At 37.7% G+C, this 24,386-nt stretch overlaps 1 protein-coding gene across 1 annotated transcript in view; it reads right to left on the reverse strand.

Annotated features, from left to right (window-relative positions):
- SVEP1 (sushi, von Willebrand factor type A, EGF and pentraxin domain containing 1) overlaps window positions 1–24,386 on the reverse strand; it is a 183,320-nt gene that overhangs the window by 80,105 nt on the left and 78,829 nt on the right. Inside the window, exons 7-16 of the mRNA XM_057548136.1 lie at window positions 22,022–22,219; window positions 19,130–19,248; window positions 16,197–16,326; window positions 12,214–12,321; window positions 11,316–11,447; window positions 10,491–10,685; window positions 9,120–9,241; window positions 6,989–7,097; window positions 3,341–3,505; window positions 2,213–2,446 (exon numbers count right to left, since the gene is read on the reverse strand). Coding sequence (XP_057404119.1) covers window positions 2,213–2,446; window positions 3,341–3,505; window positions 6,989–7,097; window positions 9,120–9,241; window positions 10,491–10,685; window positions 11,316–11,447; window positions 12,214–12,321; window positions 16,197–16,326; window positions 19,130–19,248; window positions 22,022–22,219 — 1,512 coding nt within the window. The remainder of the gene's footprint in view (window positions 1–2,212; window positions 2,447–3,340; window positions 3,506–6,988; window positions 7,098–9,119; window positions 9,242–10,490; window positions 10,686–11,315; window positions 11,448–12,213; window positions 12,322–16,196; window positions 16,327–19,129; window positions 19,249–22,021; window positions 22,220–24,386) is intronic.

The raw sequence follows: 24,386 nt of genomic DNA on the forward strand, positions 1-24,386 counted from the left end.
CTAAGGCATGAGAGTAATAAAGCCTGCTTTCAGATACTATTGTTTATGGGTTAAATTTTACTGCCAGAGGCTTACTCACATGATAAACCTTCCAGAAATGTATTCCTCTAAACCAACAGTAGATTCTTTTTTTTTTTTTTTTGAGAAAATGCAAATTCTTGTTGACCAAGCTTAGTGTTTATATGATGGGGGCTTTGAAGTGTGGGTTAAAGTTCTAATAAACCAGATTATTCTGGAAACACACAGTTCATGGAAGAAGAAGATAAAACAATGAATGTTTAGGTTAATTTGGGGCTTCGAGATATTAAAAATGATTTCATAGCTGTTCTTCTGAATGGTTTCCCTTATGAAATTGAGTGTCCATTATAGCATTATTTCTAGAAATAAAAACAGGCAAAGGTGGTGAGCCTAAAACAAGTGACTTAAGTCGACCCTTGTCTCTGACTGCAGGAATTACTGCCCACTGAAGGCAAGTCTGAGGCATCCTCAGACCCAAAGGCTCCGAGGAAACAGGCCAATTTTAGAACCTTCCTTCCTGGAAGATTTGGTCTACTATTTGGAGGCCTGGAGTGCAGAATTTCTGAGACCAAAGTGGGATGTTAAATTCACTGAAAGCCTGCTATCGAAGTTAGTATTTTTATAGAGAGGACACTTGAAAGAATCACTTGGGTGATTCTGAGGTGTTAAGGTATGTAAGAATTACCTGGCAACTTATTAAATTTCAGATTCCAATGCCCTGACCCCAAGGGGTCAGATGCATCCGTTTTGGGATGGGGCCTTAATCAAGCTGCATTTTGAAAGCACTTCAGGGTATGCTGACACAGGTAGTCTGAAGACCACACTGAGAAATGCAAAATGTTGGCCAAGGCAATTCCTGATTTTCACTCACAAGTTGAGAAAAAACAAGAGGAGGCTCAGAAAGACAACGTTAATGTGCTTTTGATGGGCTGGGTTTATCACACTGTGAAAAACTCAACTGAGCTCTGGGAATAGCAGTAAGAACTGTTGAGGAAGGTTTTCCGACCAGGACACAAGAGCCCCAACCTACAGAGAGGTTAACAGAAGACTCATGTCAGTTGGTTCCACTGAGCGTACAGAGTTTGGTTAGAGGAGATCCCACCATCTATAAATGATGACTTATTTGGGAAAGAGACTGGAACTGATCCAGATTGTGACAGTCTAAAATAGGGGTAAAAGCTAAGGGACTCAGGGGAGGGAGAATGGGGAATGGAAGTTTAATGGGTCTGGGGTCTCCTTTGGGGGTGATGAAAATGTTCTGGAATTGTGATAGAGGTGACAGTTGAATGACATTGCGATTGTACTAAATACCACTGAATTGTATACTTTTTAAAATAAATTTATTTATTTTATTTATTTATTTTTGGCTGTGTTGGGTCTTTGTTGCTGTGCACGGGCTTCCTCTAGTTGCAGCGAGTGGGGGCTACTCTTTGCTGTGCGCGGGCTTCTCAATGCGGTGGCTTCTCTTGTTGCGGAGCACGGGCTCTAGGCACGTGAGCTTCAGTAGTTGTGGCAGGTGGGTTCAGTAGTGGTGGCTTGTGGGCTCTAGAGCACAGGCTCAGTAGTTGTGGCGCATGGGCTTAGTTGATCTGCGGCATGTGGGATCTTCCCAGACCAGGGATCGAACCCGTGTCCTCTGCATTGGCAGGCAGATTCTTAACCACTGCGCCACCAGGGAAGTCCCTGAATTGTATACTTTAAAATGGTTCCGTTTATGCTATGTGAATTTCATGTTGGCTGCCTGGGTGGGAATCTCGGCTACACCACTTACTGTCTTAAACGGTAAGACTTACTGGGTAAGTTCTTAGCCTCCCTGACTTCAGTTTTCTCACGTATAAAATGTACTTAATAAGAATGGTACCTCATACAGTAGCTAAACAGGATTAAACACATGAGACGGGCTCAGCCAGCACACATGAGCGGTCAGAAGGTATGAGTTTCTATTATTGGAGTTGCTGCTGAAAGCTGTGAGGTCTAAAGATCTATAAATAAAACTAAGATTTGAGTCGCTCACCTAAAATAATTTTCTTGTCATGACCAATAGTGGTTATCTAGACTTTTGAGACACTAAGCATGTAACAATAAGAAAATGTAGCTTTCATCACAATATCCCTTTAGAGTTGTAAAACGACTCTATCCATGTCATTTGACCCAATAGGCACCGAATATTTTTGATTACAGGGAGAAGTCTTACCACACATACGCCCTCTCAGCATGGAGCCTGGTCTGCAGAAGAGGAAAGCCTTTTCGGTTTCTAAGGAATTGCTGTCAGCTACAAGCATTTCAGATGCAAGATGAAAGGAATACATGGGCTCCTTAGTAAGGGTCCTTTTCAGTCGATTTGTGATAGTTTCCAACGTCTTAATGAGTCGTTGCTGATTTTCCAATTCAACGGTATCATTTCTTTCATCGGGTAAGGGCACACTAGCTGAGATAAAAACGAAACAAGAGAAAACATAACACACACACATGGTGTTGCAGGAAGCCATTTGTAGTGAGTTTTTACCAAAGAGAAATAGCATATTAAAAATCTTCCAGGGGGCTTCCCTGGTGGCGCAGTGGTTGAGAATCTGCCTGTCAATGCAGCGGACACGGGTTCGAGCCCTGGTCTGGGAAGATCCCATATGCCATGGAGCAACTAGGCCCGTGAGCCACAACTACTGAGCCTGCGCGTCTGGAGCCTGTGCTCCGCAACAAGAGAGGCCGCGACGGTGAGAGGCCCACGCACTGCGATGAAGAGTGGCCCCCACTTGCCACAACTAGAGAAAGCCCTTGCACAGAAATGAAGACCCAACACAGCCAAAAATAAACAAATAAATTAATTAATTTAAAAAAATAGTTACCACTCTTTAAATAAATAAATAAATAAGTAAATAAAATTGTTTATTTAAAAAAAAAAAATCTTCCAGGAAAAATAAACTGAAACTTAAACACCACTTACTGAGCAACTAGTACCTGGAGAATATTAAGAACAACACGATTGGTTTTAATCTTTCTCTCCTATGCTGGATCTACATCACCCTTTTGTGGAGTTCTTCATGATTACATATTAAATTCCTGCAAACTCTCACTTTTTAAAAACACTCCATAGTTCATCATGTCAAGATAAGCACAAAGCAGGGGGCTTGTTGCTATGGGAACTATAAAATACATCTGTGATATTAAGAAAAAAGTGACAAAACTTGGTTGATTGTGCTTGCCCTAATTTTCAGTTCCAGGGTCATTTCCTAATAATGATAACAAATAGAAAATTTGAAAAACAGGTCTCCAACCAAGAATTTCCCACTATATTAACCTTTTCAAATAGATAGTCTATCCTTACCTGTGATGTTAAAAATTAACTTAATTTTGTGGTCAGATAACGGGGCACTTCTTTTAATCCGTGAAGATCTGGCTTTGCCAGCGCCCGTGGGTGTTTCTCGCACAGTGTCCAGGAAGTCATCGTAAGAGTAATCCAGCCTGTTAGCTGCAGCCCAGCCGCCAGGTCCTGGACAGTTGGGGCAGAGAGACAAAAGAAGTTACACTTGCACCCTTATCAGCGTTTAGGTTCTAATGTTAGGCCACAAATCAAACTGCCCTTGATCATTGCTTAAATTGCCCATAATATACCATATACGAGGTTTCGTCTGTAATACCATATTGTAGCTTTAGGCGCTTCATATTAAGTTTAGATTGCCAATGAATTCCGTAAAAAGTATAAAGCAAAATCTCTGTAGAGCTATACAGGCATTTAAAACATTCTATCCTTGACCTAATAATAAATTACCTTAACTTTGGAGGAAATGGGAGGAGGTACAGATTTTAATCAATTCCTATTTCCCTTCAGGGTTTGCTCCATTCTTGCTTTTTTATATCAGCGTTATAAACTTAATGCATGTAAACAGATTTCCTTTTGTGAAGACTGTTCAAATATCTGCGTATCTGCATTATATTTCAAAGGTGGGGGTAGTTTCTGAGGGCAGCATGTAAGTTAAATGATTGCGTAGTTAGGAAACTACGCTGGAGGCAGCGTGACTGCACGTGATTCTTTAGGTGCCCTCCATATCGTTGTGATGGCTTCTCAAATATGTTGTACGGCTGCACAACCTTAGTCAGGCTCCTTTCATCTCGCTGAATCTCAGTTTCCTTGTGTCTACACTGAGATAATTGTGCTTTCCTCATAGGTTTGCCTGTGGAATAATTGAGCTAATTTATGCAAACTATCTAGCTCATATTTGACTCATTCTAAAACCTCAGTGATAGTAAATGATATTAATATTGGTCTAGGCATACTGTTGTTGCTTAGTTAGGTGCTTTAAACATCAAATTCTATTTATACAGGCTTGTCCACTTAAGTAAGTTGGTTTTTGAGGGTTTTTTTTTTTTTAGCGTAATTCATGTTTGGGGCCATTAAAAAGAACTGGGATCAATATTTTTGTTTTTCACTTAAACATCTGTCCCACAAGTGTCATGTAGCCATTACGTTGATAGGAAAAAAAAACAGATTAGCAAAGAGAAAAATATAAAAGATTACTTATAATTCCATCACATAGAAATAATGACCATAACACTTTAGACAAGAATTTTTTCTATGAATATATAAACACACACATACACATTTATGCATACATACATATATATATATAGCTAGAATAAAAATAAACATACCGCACTTTTAACAAAACGAGATCATACTGTATGTATATTATTTCGTAATCGTTTTTCAAATTTTTTCAAAAATATATTATAATATTTCTGTGTCAAACGGTTTCATAATATTCTCTTCTATAGCTATACTACAAACTAAGCAGGTTTCTATCTTCAGACTTTTAGGTTATTTCAAAATTTTAGAACATCCTTGTACATACACTATTTCATAAAGTATAAGACACCATCAATGAGAAGACACATCCCAATTTCACAGATGTCCAAATGAAAAGTGTACATCTTAGAATTTATAAAATGTGGTACATGTTTGTACATTAGCATGACTTTTATCTTGAGAAATATCCTTAGAAGTGGAATTTCTGGGTCTGAGCATTTTTAATCCTTTAGATACATATCGTCAAATGCCCTTCAATGTCTCCTCTACACACAATATGTGAATATGATTTTTTTCTCCTGACACCCTTGCCAACTCTGGGTATTATGATTGTTATTCAAATTCGTTAATCTGACAGGTCAAAAATGGCATCTCATTTTAGTTTTCATTTGAATTGCATGATTATTATAAGATCAAACAATTTTAATATATTTATTGGCCCTTTATTTTCCATACATTATGACTTGCCAAGGTGTTATAACTATTACGCTGATCTTGTGACTCTGTTGTGAGGACACTCAAGGAGGAAGGGTTGTCTCTTAGGATCACTTGTACCACATGCCATCTGGATCCTTCTAGGATGACAAACATCACCCATCTCAAAGCATCATGATGACAACTGACTCCCTCTGTGTGTATCCCTGCACCCCTGCAACCTACCTCAACAATCTGGGGGTTGAGGGAAACCTGGGTCATGTGTGACAGAAGAGGCATTGTTATTCTAGATGTGCCACTGCCAGCTCCCCTGCCAGTGTCACCTTGGGTTTTTCTGTCTACAATTTTAATGTCCAATATGTTCACTGAGAAGTTGTACATAATAGTTAAAATTGGAAAACAACCTAAAGCCTAACAATAGGAAATTGTTTATATAAATTATGGCAAACTGATAAAATAATATGTAGATATTAGAATTGTATTGAAGTATAATATTTATGACATAAAAATGTCCTGCATAAAATCTTACCTAAAAATTCACGTTTACAAAATAGTATGGGTCAGCATACATATGCACGTACGGTTACATATTCATTAATATATTAACAGAATTATTTCTGGGATTGCAGGTTATCTCAATATCATTCTTTGTTCTTTAGCATTTTTCAAATTTTTTGCAATAAACATATATGCACAAATAATATTTTTAAATTTAAAAATCTAAAGCAACATTCAACATCACTCAATGCTGAATCACTAAAAACATGACTAGTGTCAGAAACAAAAAGGATGTTGCTGTCATGTGAATTAATACTATCTCAACCTTCTAAGCACTTTATTTATACTTGTACTTCCTCATTTAATCCTTACAATGGCTCTATGAGTTCAGTACTCTTATATACCCAATTTACAGGTGAGAAAATGGAGGCACAGAGTGGTTTGAGAACTTGGGCTCAAGACCACACACCTAGTTGGTGGGGAAGCCAGGATTCGGACCTTACTAGTTGCTTGTAGAGTTCGTGTGCTTTAAACACAACACTATTTTGTTATCACTATTATATTTTAAAACATTACTCTGCAAGTTCTGGACAGTTTTATAAGAATGAAATAAAAATAATTACTGGAAAGGACAATTTTGTTAATTGAGAGACACAATTGAAATCTAGAAATCTGAAGACAGTAAGCTAAATGGCCAGATGGACCAGCCAAAAAAAAATCACATAGCACACTTTGGAGTAGCTTTAATAAAAGTTATATGTCAATTATATCTCAAAAAAAAAAAAAAAACAAAACAAGAAAAAAGTGTTCAGACTCTACATGAAGAAAACATCAGAATTCCACTTGAAGGTATATTAGACTTGAATAAATGGCTTACTTGCAATTTAAGTTAAATGCCATATAAAAATTGCTGTTAGTACTTTATAGTTATTACTATTCTCTTCTAAGATCTCATATGAATATTTGAATTTTACAATCATAATGTGACCTAGTTTTCCTAGTTTTTATCATCCTGAGGCATTTTGGCTAATATTTTGAAAGAATTTATTTGATACCCCAAATGTAATATATTTATAAAGATCATTAAGCACAGTATCAAGTTATCCAGTCATCCTAAAATACTTGATGAATAAATGAATGAAAGATCATTTTTCCAGTTTGCCCCACTCTTCTGGAATGATTTTCTTAGTCTGCAGATCAGTTTTGCCAACTACCCACACTAAATAATTTCATTACCAATTGCAAAGCCATTTTCATACTCATAATTATATTCGAGGCAGTATTTTTTGGTCAGGTCCTCCAGTCTGCAGTCAATGTCATCAGCATCACTACAAAATGATGGGACCTGCAAATAAAAAATGAAGAGGACAAAATGTACTTCACATCTGGGTGTGCCTTGGATAAGCCCTTTGCTCCTCTGGCCTTCACATCTCCATCAGTAGGAGGGAGGGGAGGGCCCTAGAGCTCTGTCTGTTCTTAAAAAGGCTCCTGACCCTCCTCCATGCCCTCCCCTACCTCCTCTAAGTGCCTGTGGACCACCAGGATTAGCCTCATGCCTTTTCTTTCGGTTTATATTACTTACCGCAAGAAACCCAGGACTCTTGGGATATCTCTTGTCTCTTAACTTTCACCCCATTTGGCTTTTTTTAAATTGAAGTGCAGTTGATTTCCAACATTTTATTAATGGCTCTTTAGATCCCTTTTCTCTGACCCTATCTCCCACCTTTCTCCAAGTCCTCAAAACCCTCCTTGATGCCCTCTGAAATGCACAGTCAGTAATCAGCCAATCTCCTATTATTATTATTATTATTTTTTTTAACCTCCTCTCTTTATATTCTCTTCATTTTTGCTCTCAATGAAACCTGACTTCCTAGTTTTCTTAGGTGGTGGGCATGGAGGAAGTGTCCTCCTCACTCTTTATTGCTGTTTCCAGATCACGCTCCCATGAACCTCCTTGAAGCCTCAGAGTTTTGAAGCTCCTGCAATCAACTATACCACACACTGACCCTCCTTGTGGCCATCACCTACAGTCCTCCCCCACTCTGAGTTACCCTTTCATTCCGAGAACTCTTGGTAACCGTCCCTGTTACGGCCCTCGGTGATTTCTGCATCCACCCAGCTGATCCTTCTATCACCTTGGAGTCTCACTTCCTCTTCCGTCTTCCAGCTCTACTTTGTCACTTGACATACATGAGACATACACTTGAGGGTATGTCTCACGATCATACCCTCAGACCTCGTCGTTACCAGTAACTGCACCTTATCCTACTCCCAAGAATCCAACAATTTTTTGACTTCATAAGAATCTATAATCCACTGATGCTACCCACCTCCTCACTGTCTCTCAGCTCCTGATGTCTTCACTTCCTTATTTGCCCATCTTGGATCCCATGGTCTACCACCATGAATTACTCCCGTGCATGCACCCTCCTCAATTTGTTTGCCTGGAGAACCTTTAACCCTGGTTAAATTCATTGCTCTGCTTTCTCCACATTAGCGCCCACATGCTCAACTATAGCTTAGGAGAAAACACAATGCTGCTTACTGCCAATCCTACTACATTTCCCTAGTATATTCATTTATGCTCTCCTAGAAAATTATTTTATACCATGTTCTGTTTTCTCAAACCTCCAGCAACTCCTCCCCATCCACACTCCAGGCTGATCATTCCGCATCTTTTTTCACAGATCAAATAGTCACAAAAGATCCTTCCTTCACACACTTACATCACCATGTGGACTCACTCCTGTATCTATGCTTCTGTACACTCCGCCTCCTTGATGCCTCTCTTTCTCTCACACTCTGTATCAAATCTACTACTACTACTACATCTACTTTCAGAATCTATCCAAAATCTAAGCCACTCAACTCTGTTATGGATACAAATATATATATATATATGTCATCATTTCCTGCCTTCAAGACATTCAACACAGTTAAATACATTGTTTTGTTTTCCTGGAATCACTGAAAGAGTCCTAAACAAAAACGCATGAAAAAGAAAATCCTTTAAATGTTCAATGATCTCCTCATCATAAAAGAAATATAGTCTACAATGGCATTTTTGTCATACTTTAAATAACAAAGCAAACATTCTCAAACCACATGGACCCTAAGCTTTCCTTGCTGACTTGGAGTGTTTTAAAAAATTCAAAGTGCTTTAACACAGATTTACATGTAATTCACTCCAGAAGTCCAAAAACCTATGAATAATTCTAAATATGAGGAGCAAGTTTGGGTCACAAAGAAGAAGGGAATCATCAGGACAAAGAATTTTTGTTGCAGGTGACCCAGAGAGGTTAAAAAAAACTCAACAGCGAGTATCCTTTCAAATATGGCAAGCAACAAAGGAATGCTACTGACATACCATTTTCCCCAGGGTGGTCTCAAATGCTTCAGAAAACTTCTTCAACAGATCCGTGTCATCACAACGAGTTGCTTTGTACAGCATCTCAAAGGACTTGAACCCATGATTTGCAAAACGTTTTACTGGAAAATGTTGGAAAAAACAGCTCCAGTTGGTTAGTGTTTTCAAAACAACGATTTAATTTTCTGTGCAATTAACTGTAACTTGGTATTTTAATCCTGACATGATTTGTGGGACTGTTATAAAAACAAAAGATGACAGTTAAGTAACGTTTCCAGGCATTAATTGATCATAATAAACCATGAGCCAAGCAGCTCTGTACCCAGTTACCCGGTGATAAGTTTGCTTTGATATATTATTCTTTACCTTCCAATCATATAAAAAAAGGAGCATTTACGAGAAAAAGAGATATAAAATTTCTCCTCATTATATTCCTGGGAATCTTTGAAAAATCCTAGCTGCATCAAAGATATTATAATTTATATTTATGTAAACTTATAACTTATATGTTTATTATATTTTCAACCAATAGACATTGAAAATTTTCTGAATATTATGTGAAATTCTATTTCTTAAAAGTGTAATTTCACAAAGATAAATTTTTCCTTGGATCAGACGCTTAGAATTTAGACTCAGCAAGATGTCTTGGAATATTCAGAGACGATGTCTCCTAATAGCGTCACCATTAAAATCCTACTGTCTAAATCTTTGATAGAGGTGAGTGATATCACTTTTATTTGCTTCCCAAATTTGGGGAAAAAAATAGCTCAAGTAAGCGGGCTTTACTCTTCTTCTAAGACATTGGCATTTACACTTCATCTACAGTACTAGATCAAAGATTCACTCCAGAAAATATTATTTACACTAGACAAAGATATTGGGTTATTTTTTTAATAATATATAAGATTACAGAATAGCTCTAAATCTAAATCACTTCTAAAGAGAATGCGACTGATCTCTCACTGCATCACGTATATTGGCTCTTACTTTAAACATAAGCTCTTCTAAAGACTCTAAGACTATACTTTATAAGTTGAAGTTTACACGTCAAGAATGACATGCTGACAAGTCTCTTCGGATAATTCTGGTAAATAAAAATGAGAGCGCCAAGATGGTTTTGCCATAAACTGAGTCTTATCCTATAGCAATCCAATGAATAGCAAGACTCTGGGGGGCTAATATCTTAAGTCAAGGGACAAGCATTTCTCTTATCTGCAAACACTTCAAATTCACAGCACCATTTTCCACTCACCAAACCTAATCCCTATATTGAAGTAATTTTTCCCTTTAATGTTTAGAAATTTATACACATAGGCAGACAAATACATATTAACACATATGAAAGGACTCCAGAAAATAATTAGAACTTACTAGCACAGTCTGGCCATTCAGTGGAATATGGTGGTTTCCAGATACCATCTTCATAAGCACAATAATACTTGTCAGTAGACCCTTCTGTGAAATCATAGCCCTCTAAGCAACTTAATGTGCAGTTAACTCCAGCACTATCTTGAGTACATATAAAATCCCCATTTACAGGTGTAAATGGAACTTCACAGGGGGAACCTGTGTAAAAAAAATTGTATTACTCATATACAGTGGTATAAGAAATACAAATTAAAATCCAGGAGTCTAAGCTAAATTTTGAAAAGGATTCCTCCTGTCTGCCACTACTCCTAGAAAAACTCTCACAGTAAATCCTTAGTGTGGGATTGTTGCAAAGTCTGCTTTTTGATTCCTAGGTGGGTATAGTTAAAAAACTGTACCTATGTGTAATTATGGGTAATTAATTACCTATGTGTAACTGTGCATATTTTATGAAAAGATAAAGTACTTCTGATTTGCGAGTTATTTTTTGGCATTCCTTTAAGAAAAATGAAAACCAGATAACATTACATAGGAAATACATTTTCTGAATCTGTCTCCTCAAGCATTCAAAATAGTATCATGACAACAATACTTTACAACTTTGGAAAAAAATGTTAATAAGTCATTAATTAAAGACTACCTCGGAAGACAATATTTCTATTTACCATGAAGTGAAGGAATAATCATCAGAAATCTGGATAAAATCTGTCAGTATTCTAACTTTAAACATCTACTGCTCATAGCCTATTTTCTTTCACAAAATAGAGTGCAACAGCGATTACATATATCAAGTTCAACTAGATTTTTGGAGGCTTATGCAGAGTATACCTTTTATGATAATGTGGATGTCACATGTTCTGTTATTGCCTGAGGGATCAGTGGCTGTGTACCGCACTACCGTCTCCCCGTGAGGGAAAAGGTCTCCTGGTGTATGACTTCTGGTGATGGCCAACACAGCCCCTAGAAAGGAAAGAAGGGGAAAGAAGGAATCCAATTTGGGGGTTATTGTGTGCAGTCACTTTATTTGATTTGAATTTTCATTTTCTATTTATACAAACCAGCTGGGCATTCTATTTGTACTGATTTGGCCGCTAGTAGAAAATAAAAGATATAATCTTATGCTATAACACAGAAATTGTTGACTCAAAAACCTATTAAATTAAGGCATTCTTACTAAATAAATTATTTTCCTTGAATAGGTCAGTCTCTGTGAATACTGGAAATTTAATTAAGAAATCTATTTCACTTGCATTCTTATTGTTTTTGGGGTTTTGGTCAAAGCTTTAAAGTGAACTTCAGCTATATTAGCTCATTTTTTTCTGTTTTCCCATGAATTTTTATAACTTTTTTGACAAATGTTTAAGAACTGAGTATGAAAACAGAGAACTGCATTAGATTTACCAATAGGATGCATAGTTTATGTCTTTAGGACAATGGAAGCTTAGAGGCTCAATGAATTTATTAGAACACTTTCAAATAAAACATCTTGTACACGTTTAATAATGTCCACTGAATACTGAATGAAAGGAAGAGCCATGGATAGGTAGGATTAATAATGTTAAATTATATATAATTAGCCTAGCATTAAAACGTATTACCTTATATAATTAGTCCCTCTATTTAGATGTAATTTGCTTTTCATTTCTCTTTTATCTTTTTAAAAGCTTTTTAAAATAAAGCATAATTCGGCGGTAACATACTGACAACACGATCTCTGCGTTCTCACCTGAGTTGTCCGAGAACTGAGGCTCATCCCAGGTGGCAGCGTGCTCCTTCTCGGAGACCTGGACTGGAGGTGGGGATCTGCACCAGTCTATGCTAGGTGGTTCTACATCTAAAGAACATGAAATCAGAGCATGAAGTCACAACTGATGTTCAAAACTGATGAGGAAGGTTGCGAGAGAGAACTGAAGTCTACTTGTGCTGGCAGAGAACCTTGACCTTGTTAGACACAAGGCTGGCCCTGGGGTCCCTTTGATGATGAGGTATGTTTCATCCCTGCCCTCAACATCAAAAGAAAAAGCTGATTCTTGCTATATGTCCCTCTGCCTGTTGAAGAAGAAATACCAGATTGCTAAAATCACCATGAGCACAGCAGTATGAAAGGCAAATTCAGGATACGGAGAGCATTTAATTTGTGAGTTTTGCCACTGGTAGTTGAGCTGATCCACCTAGAAGTGTAAAAAACCTTCCCAGATAATCGGAAGGCGTGAAATGACCAAAGCAGTCATTTTACTGGGATCACTCTCACGATCCTCCTCTTAACGGAAGGGCTGATAGATGCTAAATGGAAGGACCAATGGGCAGAGATCCGAGTCACGCTGTAGAATACGAAGATGTAAGTGAGGATGCTGTATTGTTGGAAGGCCAGGAGGTTATGTCCATAGATGGGACACCGGAGTCTAAGATTCCTAAGGTCGATAAATTCCAGGTAAAGACAAAGAACAGGGTGTGGACATGGGAATGGGGGGCTACAGTGGAGAGGGGGTGAAAGCCATGGTAGAAATGAAAGAACTGTGAGTCTGTTGCTGGGCACTGTAATCTACACTGAAGGAGGGGTGTGAGGTGGCAGTGCGGGTGAGCCAGGTTTCAAAGCTCTGACGGAATGTGGTGGAATTTTTAGGATGTCAGTAAAGGACACTAAAGAAGGTGTAAAGGAGGAAATTTTAACATAACTGTTAATGTTTACACTTTTGCAATGTCCTTCTATCTGTAATAACATGCCTTTGAGGGAGACTGGACAAATACTACTTTTCTAATTATATAGGTAAGGAATCTTAAACCAGGCAAATTTAAGAGACTTGCCTTAGGTCATTAAGCTGGTAAATTATAGTCATAGGCCTCAAGACTAGGATGATATACTATCAATGACATATGGAAACATATAATCTGAAATTAAACGAGCTCTACCTCTGGAGAATATACAGATTTTTGTTTTAAGCTAAGTCTTATGAATAAATGTTCAGTTTTTCTCTTTTCCTCATGTTTGTCATTTCCTTAGTACAGGATCTTTGGTTTACTACTTTCCTGGGCTGTAAACTCTGTCAACCAGCAATGGAGCCTCTTTTGCTCACAGTTAGGTCTCCACGGCCTAGCACGGCACCTGGCCCATAACAGATGCTCAGAAAAAGTTGCTGAATAAAGAAAAGAATGAAGGAATGCTCGCAGGAGGTCAGTGCACTTTGAGAATGCTGAATCAAGCCAATTCATAGTTAAATTTACAAATCCAACAGTATTTACTATTTTCTCAAAAGAAATTGCAAATGAAATAGTTCCAAGATTTTCTAAATTTATCTGATTTTAGCCAAACAGTTTAAAGTTGAAACTCAGGGACAGGAGAGCAGTAAGACAAGACGAGGCCAATGACTGTCAAAGAATTGGAGGTACCAGCAGATGCATTGTCTCCAAGAGGGAGAGAAAGTCCTTTCAAAGCAAGTGAGGCAGCACTCTGCGGAATGTTAAGCAAAAGCATTCCTATTTCCTGTCATTTATCATTAAGACACCAACACCCCCGTCATCTGAAGAAAACAAGAAAATGTAGGCTTTGGAATATTTTCTGTGTCTCTCTCTCCCCCTCCCTTTCTCCCCCACTCTCTCTTTCCCCCTCCTTCTCCTGTCCCCTCCTCCCTCCCATTTCCTCTCTCTCTTTCATAATTTGAAAATTCAGCTAGTGTCTAGCTAGACACTCGAGTACACTTTTTACATTTCATCATGCTGACTCTTCATTGTAAAAAATGAAACTTGGCAAACTCTTGAATCACATTTTCATGTTTAAAATCACAGCGCCATAAAAACAAACCCAACATATTTTTCATGTGACTGATAAAGTTCATGCTTAAAACAACCTTGAAAAAGCAATTAAAAACAACTAAGCACTATGACATGAACTAGACTGACTTTTATATGAGTCTTTTTATCTACTTTCACCAAAACCTATCATTTCGGGCTTCCCTGGTGGCGCAGTGGTTGAGAATCTGCCTGCCAATGCAGGGGGCACGGGTTCGAGCCCTGGTCTGGGAAGATCCCACATGCCACGGAGCGACTGGGCCCGTGAGCCACAACTGCTGAGCCTGAGCGTCTGGAGCCTCTGCTCCGCAACAAGAGAGGCCGCGATAGTGAGAGGCCCGCGCACCGCGATGAAGAGTGGCCCCCACTCGCCGTAACTGGAGAGAGCCCTCACACAGAAACGAAGACCCAACACAGCCAAAAATAAAAAAATAATAATAAATAAATAATAAATAAAAAATTTTAAAAAAAAAACAAAAAAAACCCTATCATTTCTAGGGTAAGAAGCCAGTTTGATACACATTAGTTATTTCAAGAGGTTATGTAAAAGTCTTAAAATAAAATGAATTTAATGTACTGAATTTTAAAATAAACATTAAAAATATATCTGAGACCAAAATACAGAAATGTTAGTATATTTACACAGAGCTTAATGTGTCAGGCACTACCTTGAGCAGTTTGTATATCTTAACTAATCAAAAAATCTCACAATAACCCTATAAGGTAATATACTTATTAATTCTATTTCTGGATGAAGAAACTGAGGCACAGAGAGGTGACTGGTTACACTGCCTTAAGTGGGAGAGCTGGCTATGCAGTCAAGCAGTTTGGGTTCAGAATCTGTGGTCTTGAGTGCTACAGACCACTTCAAATACTCTCCACGTATTAAGTCTTGCTGGTGGGTAGCTGGTATCTACTGAATTGATTGAAAGCACAAACACCAACTGGGAGATGATGGAGTAAACCAAACCAAAAAAATAAAGTAAAATAAAAAAGAAGGAGTGATGTATAGCAGTGGGATGTGAGGATGGAGAGACTGGGACAGATTTCAGAGATACTAAGGAGATGAAACCAGTAGAACCTGATGAGGTATTGGATGTTGGTGATGGAGGGAGAGGAATCAAGAATGACTTCCAGATTTCTGCAATGGTAGCTAGGTCTTCACTCCATTTTCTGAGCTAAGAAATATTTTAGGTTTGGGTGAGTTTGAAGTGCCTGTGGGGCATCCACGTGGGAAAGTCGGTAGGCAGTATTATATATTGCTCTGAATTTCAGAAGAGAAATCTGAGCTGGAGATAGAAATCTGGGAGCTGTCAGTTAACAAAATTACCAGGAAAACTAGAGAGAAAGAAAGAGAAGAGGGCCAAGGCTGGAATCCTGGGGATGATCCACACTTGAGAGTTGGTCTGAGGAAGAGAAGCCTAAAAAAGCAATCAAGGAGGAAAAATGAGAATAATGGGGGAAAAAACCCAGAAAGACTGGTGTCAGAGAAGCTACGGAAGGAGGCAGTTTTGATAAAGAGAGCATTGTTAATAATGTAAAATCTATGGAAACATGTCAAATAAGGACTGAAAAGTGTGCAGTAGGATTAGTTCTAGAGATCACCGTAACCTTGATGAAAGTAGTTTCTATGAGTGAAGGAGACAGAAGCCAGACTTGAGTGACTTTGAGAATAAATGGCAGTTAAGCCAAAAGAGATGGCAACCATTGGGAACTTTTCAAAAGGCTCATATAGGAAGGGGTCAAAGAGATAGAGTGATAATTAAAGGGTACATAGGTTTCGAAGAGGAAGTGGCTTCAGTAGGCTTCAATGACAGAAGGAAGAATCAGTGAGAAAGGAACTGTTGAAGATAAAGGAGAAGCAAAGTCTTTGGGGGTACTGGATTATTTTCACAAACCTACCCAAGTAATTTGAAGACTTACCAATAACCTTGATATGGAAAGTGCAGCTGGCTTGGTTGCTGGATAGGTCAGTTGCTGTGTACGTGACAGCAACATCTCCAATTGGGAAAAGATAAGGTGGGGTAAAAGCTGGATGAACGTGGATTGACACCTATTGGAGAGAAATATTTGGAAAGTTAAAGTTAATATTAATAGTACTTTTATTATTTTTTGTTTTATATATTATTAGCAAAGTAAAGTCAAAAAGACACAATATTTTACGTATAGCAAAAAGGAAAAAAAAATCAGACATAGCCTTTGGTATACTTCTTTCTAGACTATTTATCTATATAGTTTATAGAGTTGGGATACATATGAAATGTTGTTCCTCTTTTATTAAACATAATATCTTAAAACATTTTTTATGCTCTTACATAGTTTTTAGAACTTATGACTCTTAAATATCTTTATAACCTATATAATAAATACATGGCAAGTTTTTCAAAGAAAAATCTATTCAAGGACATTTAAATTGGTCCCAAATTTTAATGTTGTAGGCAGCACTACGATGAACAGTTTTATACAGATAATTTTAAAATATTTTTATTATGTCCTTATAATAAATTTCCAGAAACAGAATTATTAACCTGAAAGTCATCAGCATTTTATTGATAGATAATACAAAATTTATTTCCCAGATCATGGTAAAAATTTGCATTCCCATTGTTAGCATTTGATAGTATCATTGTCAAAGTTCCCATTCAAAGTTCTCCGATCTATATTAAATATCATTACCTTTTGGTAAATCAAAACTATGGCATGAGGTCATTGTTTTAATTTGCAGTTTCTTAATGTCTTATGGTAAGATTAAATTCTCATATGATTGCATGATATAGATATATTCTTCCCTTTTTGAACCATATGTTTGCCTTCTCAGTCCGTTTGAAAATTATAATGTGATAAAGATAAATTTATATTAATACGTGATGTAATAAACATTCTAACATTTGACATATTTGAAGCATTTTTCTCTAGTTTGCTAGAGAACTATTAAAAATACAAATTGAGGGACTTCCCTGGTGGCGCAGTAGTTAAGAATCCACCTGCCAATGCAGGGGACATGGGTTCGATCCCTGGTGTGGGAAGATCCCACATGTTGTGGAGCAACTAAGCCCGTGTGCCACAACTACTAAGCCTGTGCTCTAGAGCCCACAAGCCACAACTACTGAGCCCAGGCGCCACAACTACTGAAGCCCGTGCACCTAGAGCCCATGCTCCGCAACAAGAGAAGCCACCATAAGGAGAAGCCCGCCCGCAACGGAGAGTAGCCCCCACTCTCCACAACTACAGAAAGCCCGCGCACAGCAAACGAAGACCCAACGCAGCCAAAAATAAATAATTAACAAAATAAATTTATTTTAAAAAATTGAGAAATACTTTTGAGGTCAAATCCATTGGTTTTTTCCATTGTATTTTTAAAAAATATTTCAGGGCTTCCCTGGTGGCGCAGTGGTTGAGAATCCGCCTGCCAATGCAGGGGACACGGGTTCGAGCCCTGGTCTGGGGGGATCCCACATGCCACGGAGCAACTAGGCCCGTGAGCCACAATTACTGAGCCTGCGCATCTGGAGCCTGTGCTCCGCAACAAGAGAGGCCCGCGCACCGCGATGAAGAGTGGCCCCCGCTTGCCACAACTAGAGAAAGCCCTCGCACAGAAACGAAGACCCAACACAGCCATAAATAAATAAATAAATAAATCAGACCTGGCTTTAAAAAAAAAAAAAAAAAAAATTTCAACACACAGGTGCTACATTTAGTCTAAATTCTTATGGATCCTGAAGTATGTCCCTGCACTCTTCTTAGTATTTGATGACAGTGACGAGGATGATGATGATAATGATGATAATGCATGTTTTCATGGGCCTCTTAATAGAATGTGGAAACTACACACGAGGGAGCACTCAATGCACACATCAGCTACAGTACAGTAAGTACTATAATTTACATTTACACTTTTAAAATCAGATTTAAAAGTTACCTTGTCTTTGGTTACCTAAAGATAAATACCATATGATCTCGCTAATAAGTGGCAGGAAAAAAAAAAAGGATCACAGATACAGAGAACAGTTTGGTGGTTGCCAGAAGAGGGGTATGGGGGTGCTCAAAATGGGTGAAGGTGGACAAAATGTACAAACTTCCACTTATAAAATAAATAAGTCCTGGAGATGTAATATACAGAGTGATGACTATATTTAATAATACACTTTAAAAAAGTTATCTTGATTTTTTAAAGTATATTGTGTTTATTCAACACAATTATCAGAACATATTGTGTGTGTTTGTTTGTGTGTCATGAATGGCACATGTCCTTGAATGACACAACTTACATACATATTTACATGCAGGTGTAAAAACTATATACTATTTAAGGGCATCTTCATGTATGTGAACAGTAAAAGTATAGATTTAAGAGGGTGTTAAATTCCTAATTCCTTTCCTAGCATCTGATGGATAATTATCTCAAGCTACTGTATATACAATACTAAAATACTGTGTTCTGAATAACGCTGGTTTTAAAAAAGCTGAGTAAGAAACACTGACGTTATCTTCTTCAGACTGGCCAATAGGCAATCATTTCAGGATCATATTTTAAAACATATGCTTAAAAATAGGAACTAAGATTGATTCCCCATCTTTCTTTTTCTTAAAAGATCTTCAGAGCCTAGGAAGGGGCAAAGAATTCTCAGCCAACGAATCCGCAGAATGAAGGGTTTCCGTTTTTAGATTTTCATCTGAAATTTCTAATGAAAAATTCAAGGCTGATCATTCTTCTATCGGATGGGGCATTAACATTTAGGAGTACAGCTAGAGAGAGCACTATCATTAGAGTATTAGTAAGTTTTCAACAGCACACGTATTTGCAGTGCATTTAGAATCTATCTGACAAAGGATGCAAATATTTGCTCAAACCTTACCTTTTCCCCAGAGTTGTCTTTAGCTGTTGGGATTTGCCAAGTGATATTAGCAGAGTCTTGCTGTTCCTGAGTCTCAGCCTCTATGTCCGCAGGACAGGTGATGTGAGGAGCTTCCACGTCTGATTCAGAAAATACACAAATCAGTTAACACATCAATGTGTAATTCTAAGTCGTCTAAGAGAGAGGTAAAAAGATATTAATACTCTGTGACTCGCTTTTTACACCCCAATTCCTGACTGATATGGAATTTACAACTGCCTTCAGGATAATGTATCTCAGGATGACTTTCGAAGCCCTTCCTGAACTGGTACCTGCTCCCCTCTTTGCCTCCTCTCTGACAAATCCCCTACCAGAACTCAGTCTCCACATCGAATACCCTCAGTCCCATGAGAGCACCATGGTTCTTCTTATACCTGGGTCTTTGTCCATGTTCCTTTATTTGCCTGAATGAATGCTCTCTTCCCCCTTTACCCAGGTAACCCCTACTTGTCCTTTAATTCTCAGCTTAGACACAAGCTCCTCAGGAAGCTGACCCCACTGGCCCATTTTAGGTGCTCACTCCAGAAGTTCCCATGGCCCTCTGTCCTTCCCAACCATAACTCGTTTTGCCATTTTGAAATTACATTTTCTCCCCCCAAAGAATTTAAGTTCTTTGAAAGCCAGGATATCTCTTGTCCCATTGTATTACATAGTTCCTGGCATATAACAGGAGTTTGATAAATATTTTTGGAATGAAATAAAGAGACAGAAAAAATGAATGTTGACTGTGGCAGGAAGGAAGTCCACTGGAAAACAATGCTGTCAAGTGGAATTAATTAGCGTGCTAAAATGTACTGGCAAAACAAACAACAAATTAAAGCCAGTGATATTTTTTGCAGTGTGAAACTCTGCAGTACAGATACTGAATTAGATGTGGTAACGTTCCACATAGCCACATCAGTCACTGTAGAGCTAAGTTCTTATTACATGGTATAATAAATCCTCTTACGTTACGTTAAATTAGGTCTTCCGTAACTTGCAGCTGAATATATCCGAATTGATCTAATTTGTGTCTCACCTTCTTGTTTCTTTAAAATTTTATTCAATTTATATTTTCCTTTTCTCAGAGGGGCTAATACTTAGACGATTTTTCCCCACAAAGATGCATTAGCATATTAACTCTTAAAATCTAAAGCAGCGTTTTATTTTTCCTTTACACTTGAATATTAGCTTGAATGGATTTGGAATTTAAAGTTTACATCTATTTTCCCTCTATATTCTTAGAACACTGTTACCTTTCCTTCTGGCATTTAGAGTTATAAATGAGAAGTGTAGTGTGAGTCTGATCCTTATTTCCTTTGTGAAATTTCTCTTTTCTCTCTGGAAACTTCAGATTTTCTCCTTAACTTTGGACCTTGGAAATTTCACCGGGAGTGGTGAAAGTATGTCTGCCCAACATTCAGAGGCTATTTTTTTTTAATTAATTAATTTATTTTTGACTGAGTTGGGTCTTTGTTGCTGCGCGTGGGCTTTCTCTAGTTGTGGCAAGCGGGGGCTACTCTTCGTTGCGGTGCACGGACCTTTCATTGCGGTGGCCTCTCCTCTTGCAGAGCACAGGCTCTAGGCACGCAGGCTTCAGTATTGCAGTATGCGGGCTTCAGTAGTTGTGGCACGTGGGCTCAGTAGTTGTGGCGCACTGGCCTAGCTGCTCCGCGGCATGTGGGATCCTCCTGGACCAGGGCTTGAACCCGTGTCCCCAGCATTGGCAAGCGGACTCCCAACCCCTGAGCCACCAGGGAAGCCCCTATTTTTTTTTTTTTGACTCACATTACTCACTGTTCTCTTGAACATGGATCAATAAACTCTATTTCTCTGGTAATGGTACTTTATTTTTTATTGAGGTATAGTTGATTTACAATGTTGCGTTAGTTTCAGGTGTACAGCAAAGTGATTCAGTTATACATACATACATATATATACACATATATATGTATATATATTTTTCCATTATAGGTTATTACAAGATATTGAATATAGTTCCCTAAGCTACTCGGTAGGACCTTGTTGTTGGGGAGAAGGGACAAGTTAAGAGCTTGGGGTTAACAGATATATACTACTTTATATAAAATAGATAAACAAGGTCTGAGGCTATTTTTTTCAAAAAATTCAAGCCTTTCTGAAGCGCAGGGAAACTTTCTTCCACTGGTAGGAAATTCTTCTCCTCCATCCCTTATCCTCTCTCTGCTTCTGGAACTCTTTACTGGGGTTTCTCGATTTATCACGGGTATCTCTTAACTTCCATCTTTTGGGCTTGATCCATTGGGATATTCAAGTTCCTTGTTTATCAGTTCTCCATTCTGAAGGAATTCTCAGTTTGCTTTGTCAAATCACTAATATTGTTTTCAACAACATCCACTCCACTTTTTGGCCCTTCTCTTAGAGATATTTATATTTTTACTTCTAAGAACTCTTTCTTGCTCTCAATAGCTTCTTTTCATAGCAGTTGGCTCTTGTTGCTAGGAAGATGGCAATGTTCTCTTGTGAATGTACTGAGATGCAGGTTTCAAAGGGCTGATGACTTGCATTTTTAAAAAAAAATATTTTAATCTCACCTGCTTTATAGGAACCAGAAATTTCCCAAAGATCTTCAACTCCCAATGGAAAACTTAACCTGATTTCCAGCTCTAATATCATCCTTAGTTTTCTATTTCTTCTATTATTGCCTGGTATACTGAAAATGGATTTTGTGAGCCCATGATTTTGTAACAGACATCTTCATAGCATTTTTTGGGGTTACATCTATCCTTTTACCATAGATTTGCAGCAAAAGTTGCAAAGAGGGACAGTCCCACACTGCACCAATGTGTCATTATACAGAATTTGGTTTTTAACCTGACCATTGTATGGACCTACCTTCACAAGCAGCTGTCTGAACTTTGGCACTCCATTTTCCGGAGGTGGTACACCTCACTTCTTCTCTGCCTCCTGATAAAATGAATCCTTGGTGGCAACTTAGCTGACAAATCGTCCCAGGTTTGGCTGGATGCTTGCCACAGTTGGGGGGTGACACGATGACACCTTTGGGCTTCTGAAAGGTGGAGCAGTGGCGCTCTATTGTAGGAGAGCAAGAAAATGTTATTTGCGTTCCCACAAATTGCAAATGTCACAGATTCGCTTTACTAGAGAAAAATACAATTGGTCTGCTGTGGGACTGACATAAGTCACTAAATGAGGTCTGTATGTGACACTAAACAAATGCTGTATTGTAAATAATGCTCAACCATATCTCTTTAGTTACCTCATGTTATTTTGCCGGTGCATCAAAATCTTGAAAGATTTCTAACTAGTACTTAAATCAATGCCGACTGTGACTTTCATCATTTGCTTAGAGCACCTTCATTCAGTTTGCAGAATATTACATTATGGCTACAAAGTATAAAATAGTGAATTAGATTCTATCTTTCATGGAATAAGTGATAATTCAGCAATCAGTCTCCATTTTATGAATTTTTTTGTGCCATCTTTAAGCAAGCACATAATGAGAATAGTTTTTATACTCTCCCTAGAATCACTGTGTCATAGTTAGGGCCTTGACTCTTAATGATGTTATTTTCAGCACAGATGAAGAACAGCAGATGAATTAGGTAGAATTAGGTAGACTGGAGATAGAATGGAAAATCAGACTATGGAAAATCAGACTAGGACTTAATGCAGGGTGTGTGTCTGTGTGTGTGTCACACACACACACGGGACCCCATATACACATTTGTTTGTTGTTGTAGTAGTGATTCTACTGGGAGCACTGCTGGTGTCTTTAGTCTGTATTTCCCATGTGATATGCCAGGCGTTATTCTAAGTGCTTTACAAGGATAGACTCATTTAAACATATGCAGTAAGGGCTGTTGTTATTATTCCCACTTACAAACAAGAGTGCTGGAACATAATAGTAGCTCTCATAGTTAACTTTCCTGAGGCTACCCGATGGGTAAGTAGCAGAACCTGTGCGCTCCTAAAATAGTCCACAACCATGCCTCCTCCCTGAAATGACTGCTTTCAAACCTCTCTGTCAGCAAAAGCAAATTTTCCTGAGAAATTGGTATGTTTCTTTATTTTTGCACAGTATGTACCACGTGGTTGCCCAGACTTCCTATTTTGCTTTGACCAAGAGGAAAATCAGAGCCAAATTTGTGGTTCAAATATAACAACTATATGGGACTCTAAATCGTTTATTTAGGTATGGTTGTTTATAAATTAAGAAAATTATTATTTTAGCTGTCATAACTGTTGAAGATTTTATTCCCTGTTAATATTCTCTTTCTTATTGTTTATGACCTTTTGAATGAATGTCTTTAGTTTTTATATAGTCTAATCTAATCTTTTCTAATCTAATGGAAAATCTTTTCCCATTGCTTTTATGCCTAATACATTCTAAAATGGGTTAATATTCACTTACATATATTAACTATACTCTCTTCTAGCTTTTAATGGTTTTATTTTTAATTTATATTTTTAAAACTATGAAGAATTTATGTGTCTGGTGTGTATTAAAGACATATGAAAATTTCATTTTGTTTTTCCCAAGGAGCTAGCCAATTTTCCTATATTATCAGTTGAATAAATCTTATCTTCTCAACTGAGCTATGATGCTTCCCTAATAATACGTGAAACTCGTAAGTTTTGGAATGTATTCAGTCCCACTGATCTGATGGCAATTCTTGCACACTCTTCATTTTTGCAGTTTTAGTATATATTTTAAAACCCAGTAGAGCTACTTTCTTTTTACTACTCTTTATTACTCTTCCCTTTCAATCTTATTTCAGTGAGTTTTGCCTACACATTCTTCCAGATGAATCCTGGAGTCAATCCCCAACTCCAAAAAGGGCGCAAAAAAGAAAAACCTTTTTGGGCTATTGGATGACATTGCATTTTACATATACATATATTTGGAGAGAACTTACATTTTGATAAAATTTTATAAAAACATTAAGGTGTTCTTTTTGTCTTTCAGTAATTTTGTAGTTTGTGTAACACAGGTTCCACACATTTCTGTTTAAGGTTATTCTTACATATTTTATATTTTCTATAGATCTTTTGAATGTGATTTTTCTCTATATATTCTGTTTATCATTTATATAGAAGAGTTGTTTATTTGATATTCTTATGACTTTAATGAACTCTCAGTCTTTTAGTAGGTTCATTCTTTTTTGGAGGTAGACACGTAGTTTACAAATGATGATTCTGAATCCTCTAAGCTCTAACCTTATGATTTATTACAAGA

This window comes from Balaenoptera acutorostrata, chromosome 6, assembly GCF_949987535.1.
Source record: "Balaenoptera acutorostrata chromosome 6, mBalAcu1.1, whole genome shotgun sequence".
NCBI classification, from domain to species: Eukaryota; Metazoa; Chordata; class Mammalia; order Artiodactyla; family Balaenopteridae; genus Balaenoptera; species Balaenoptera acutorostrata.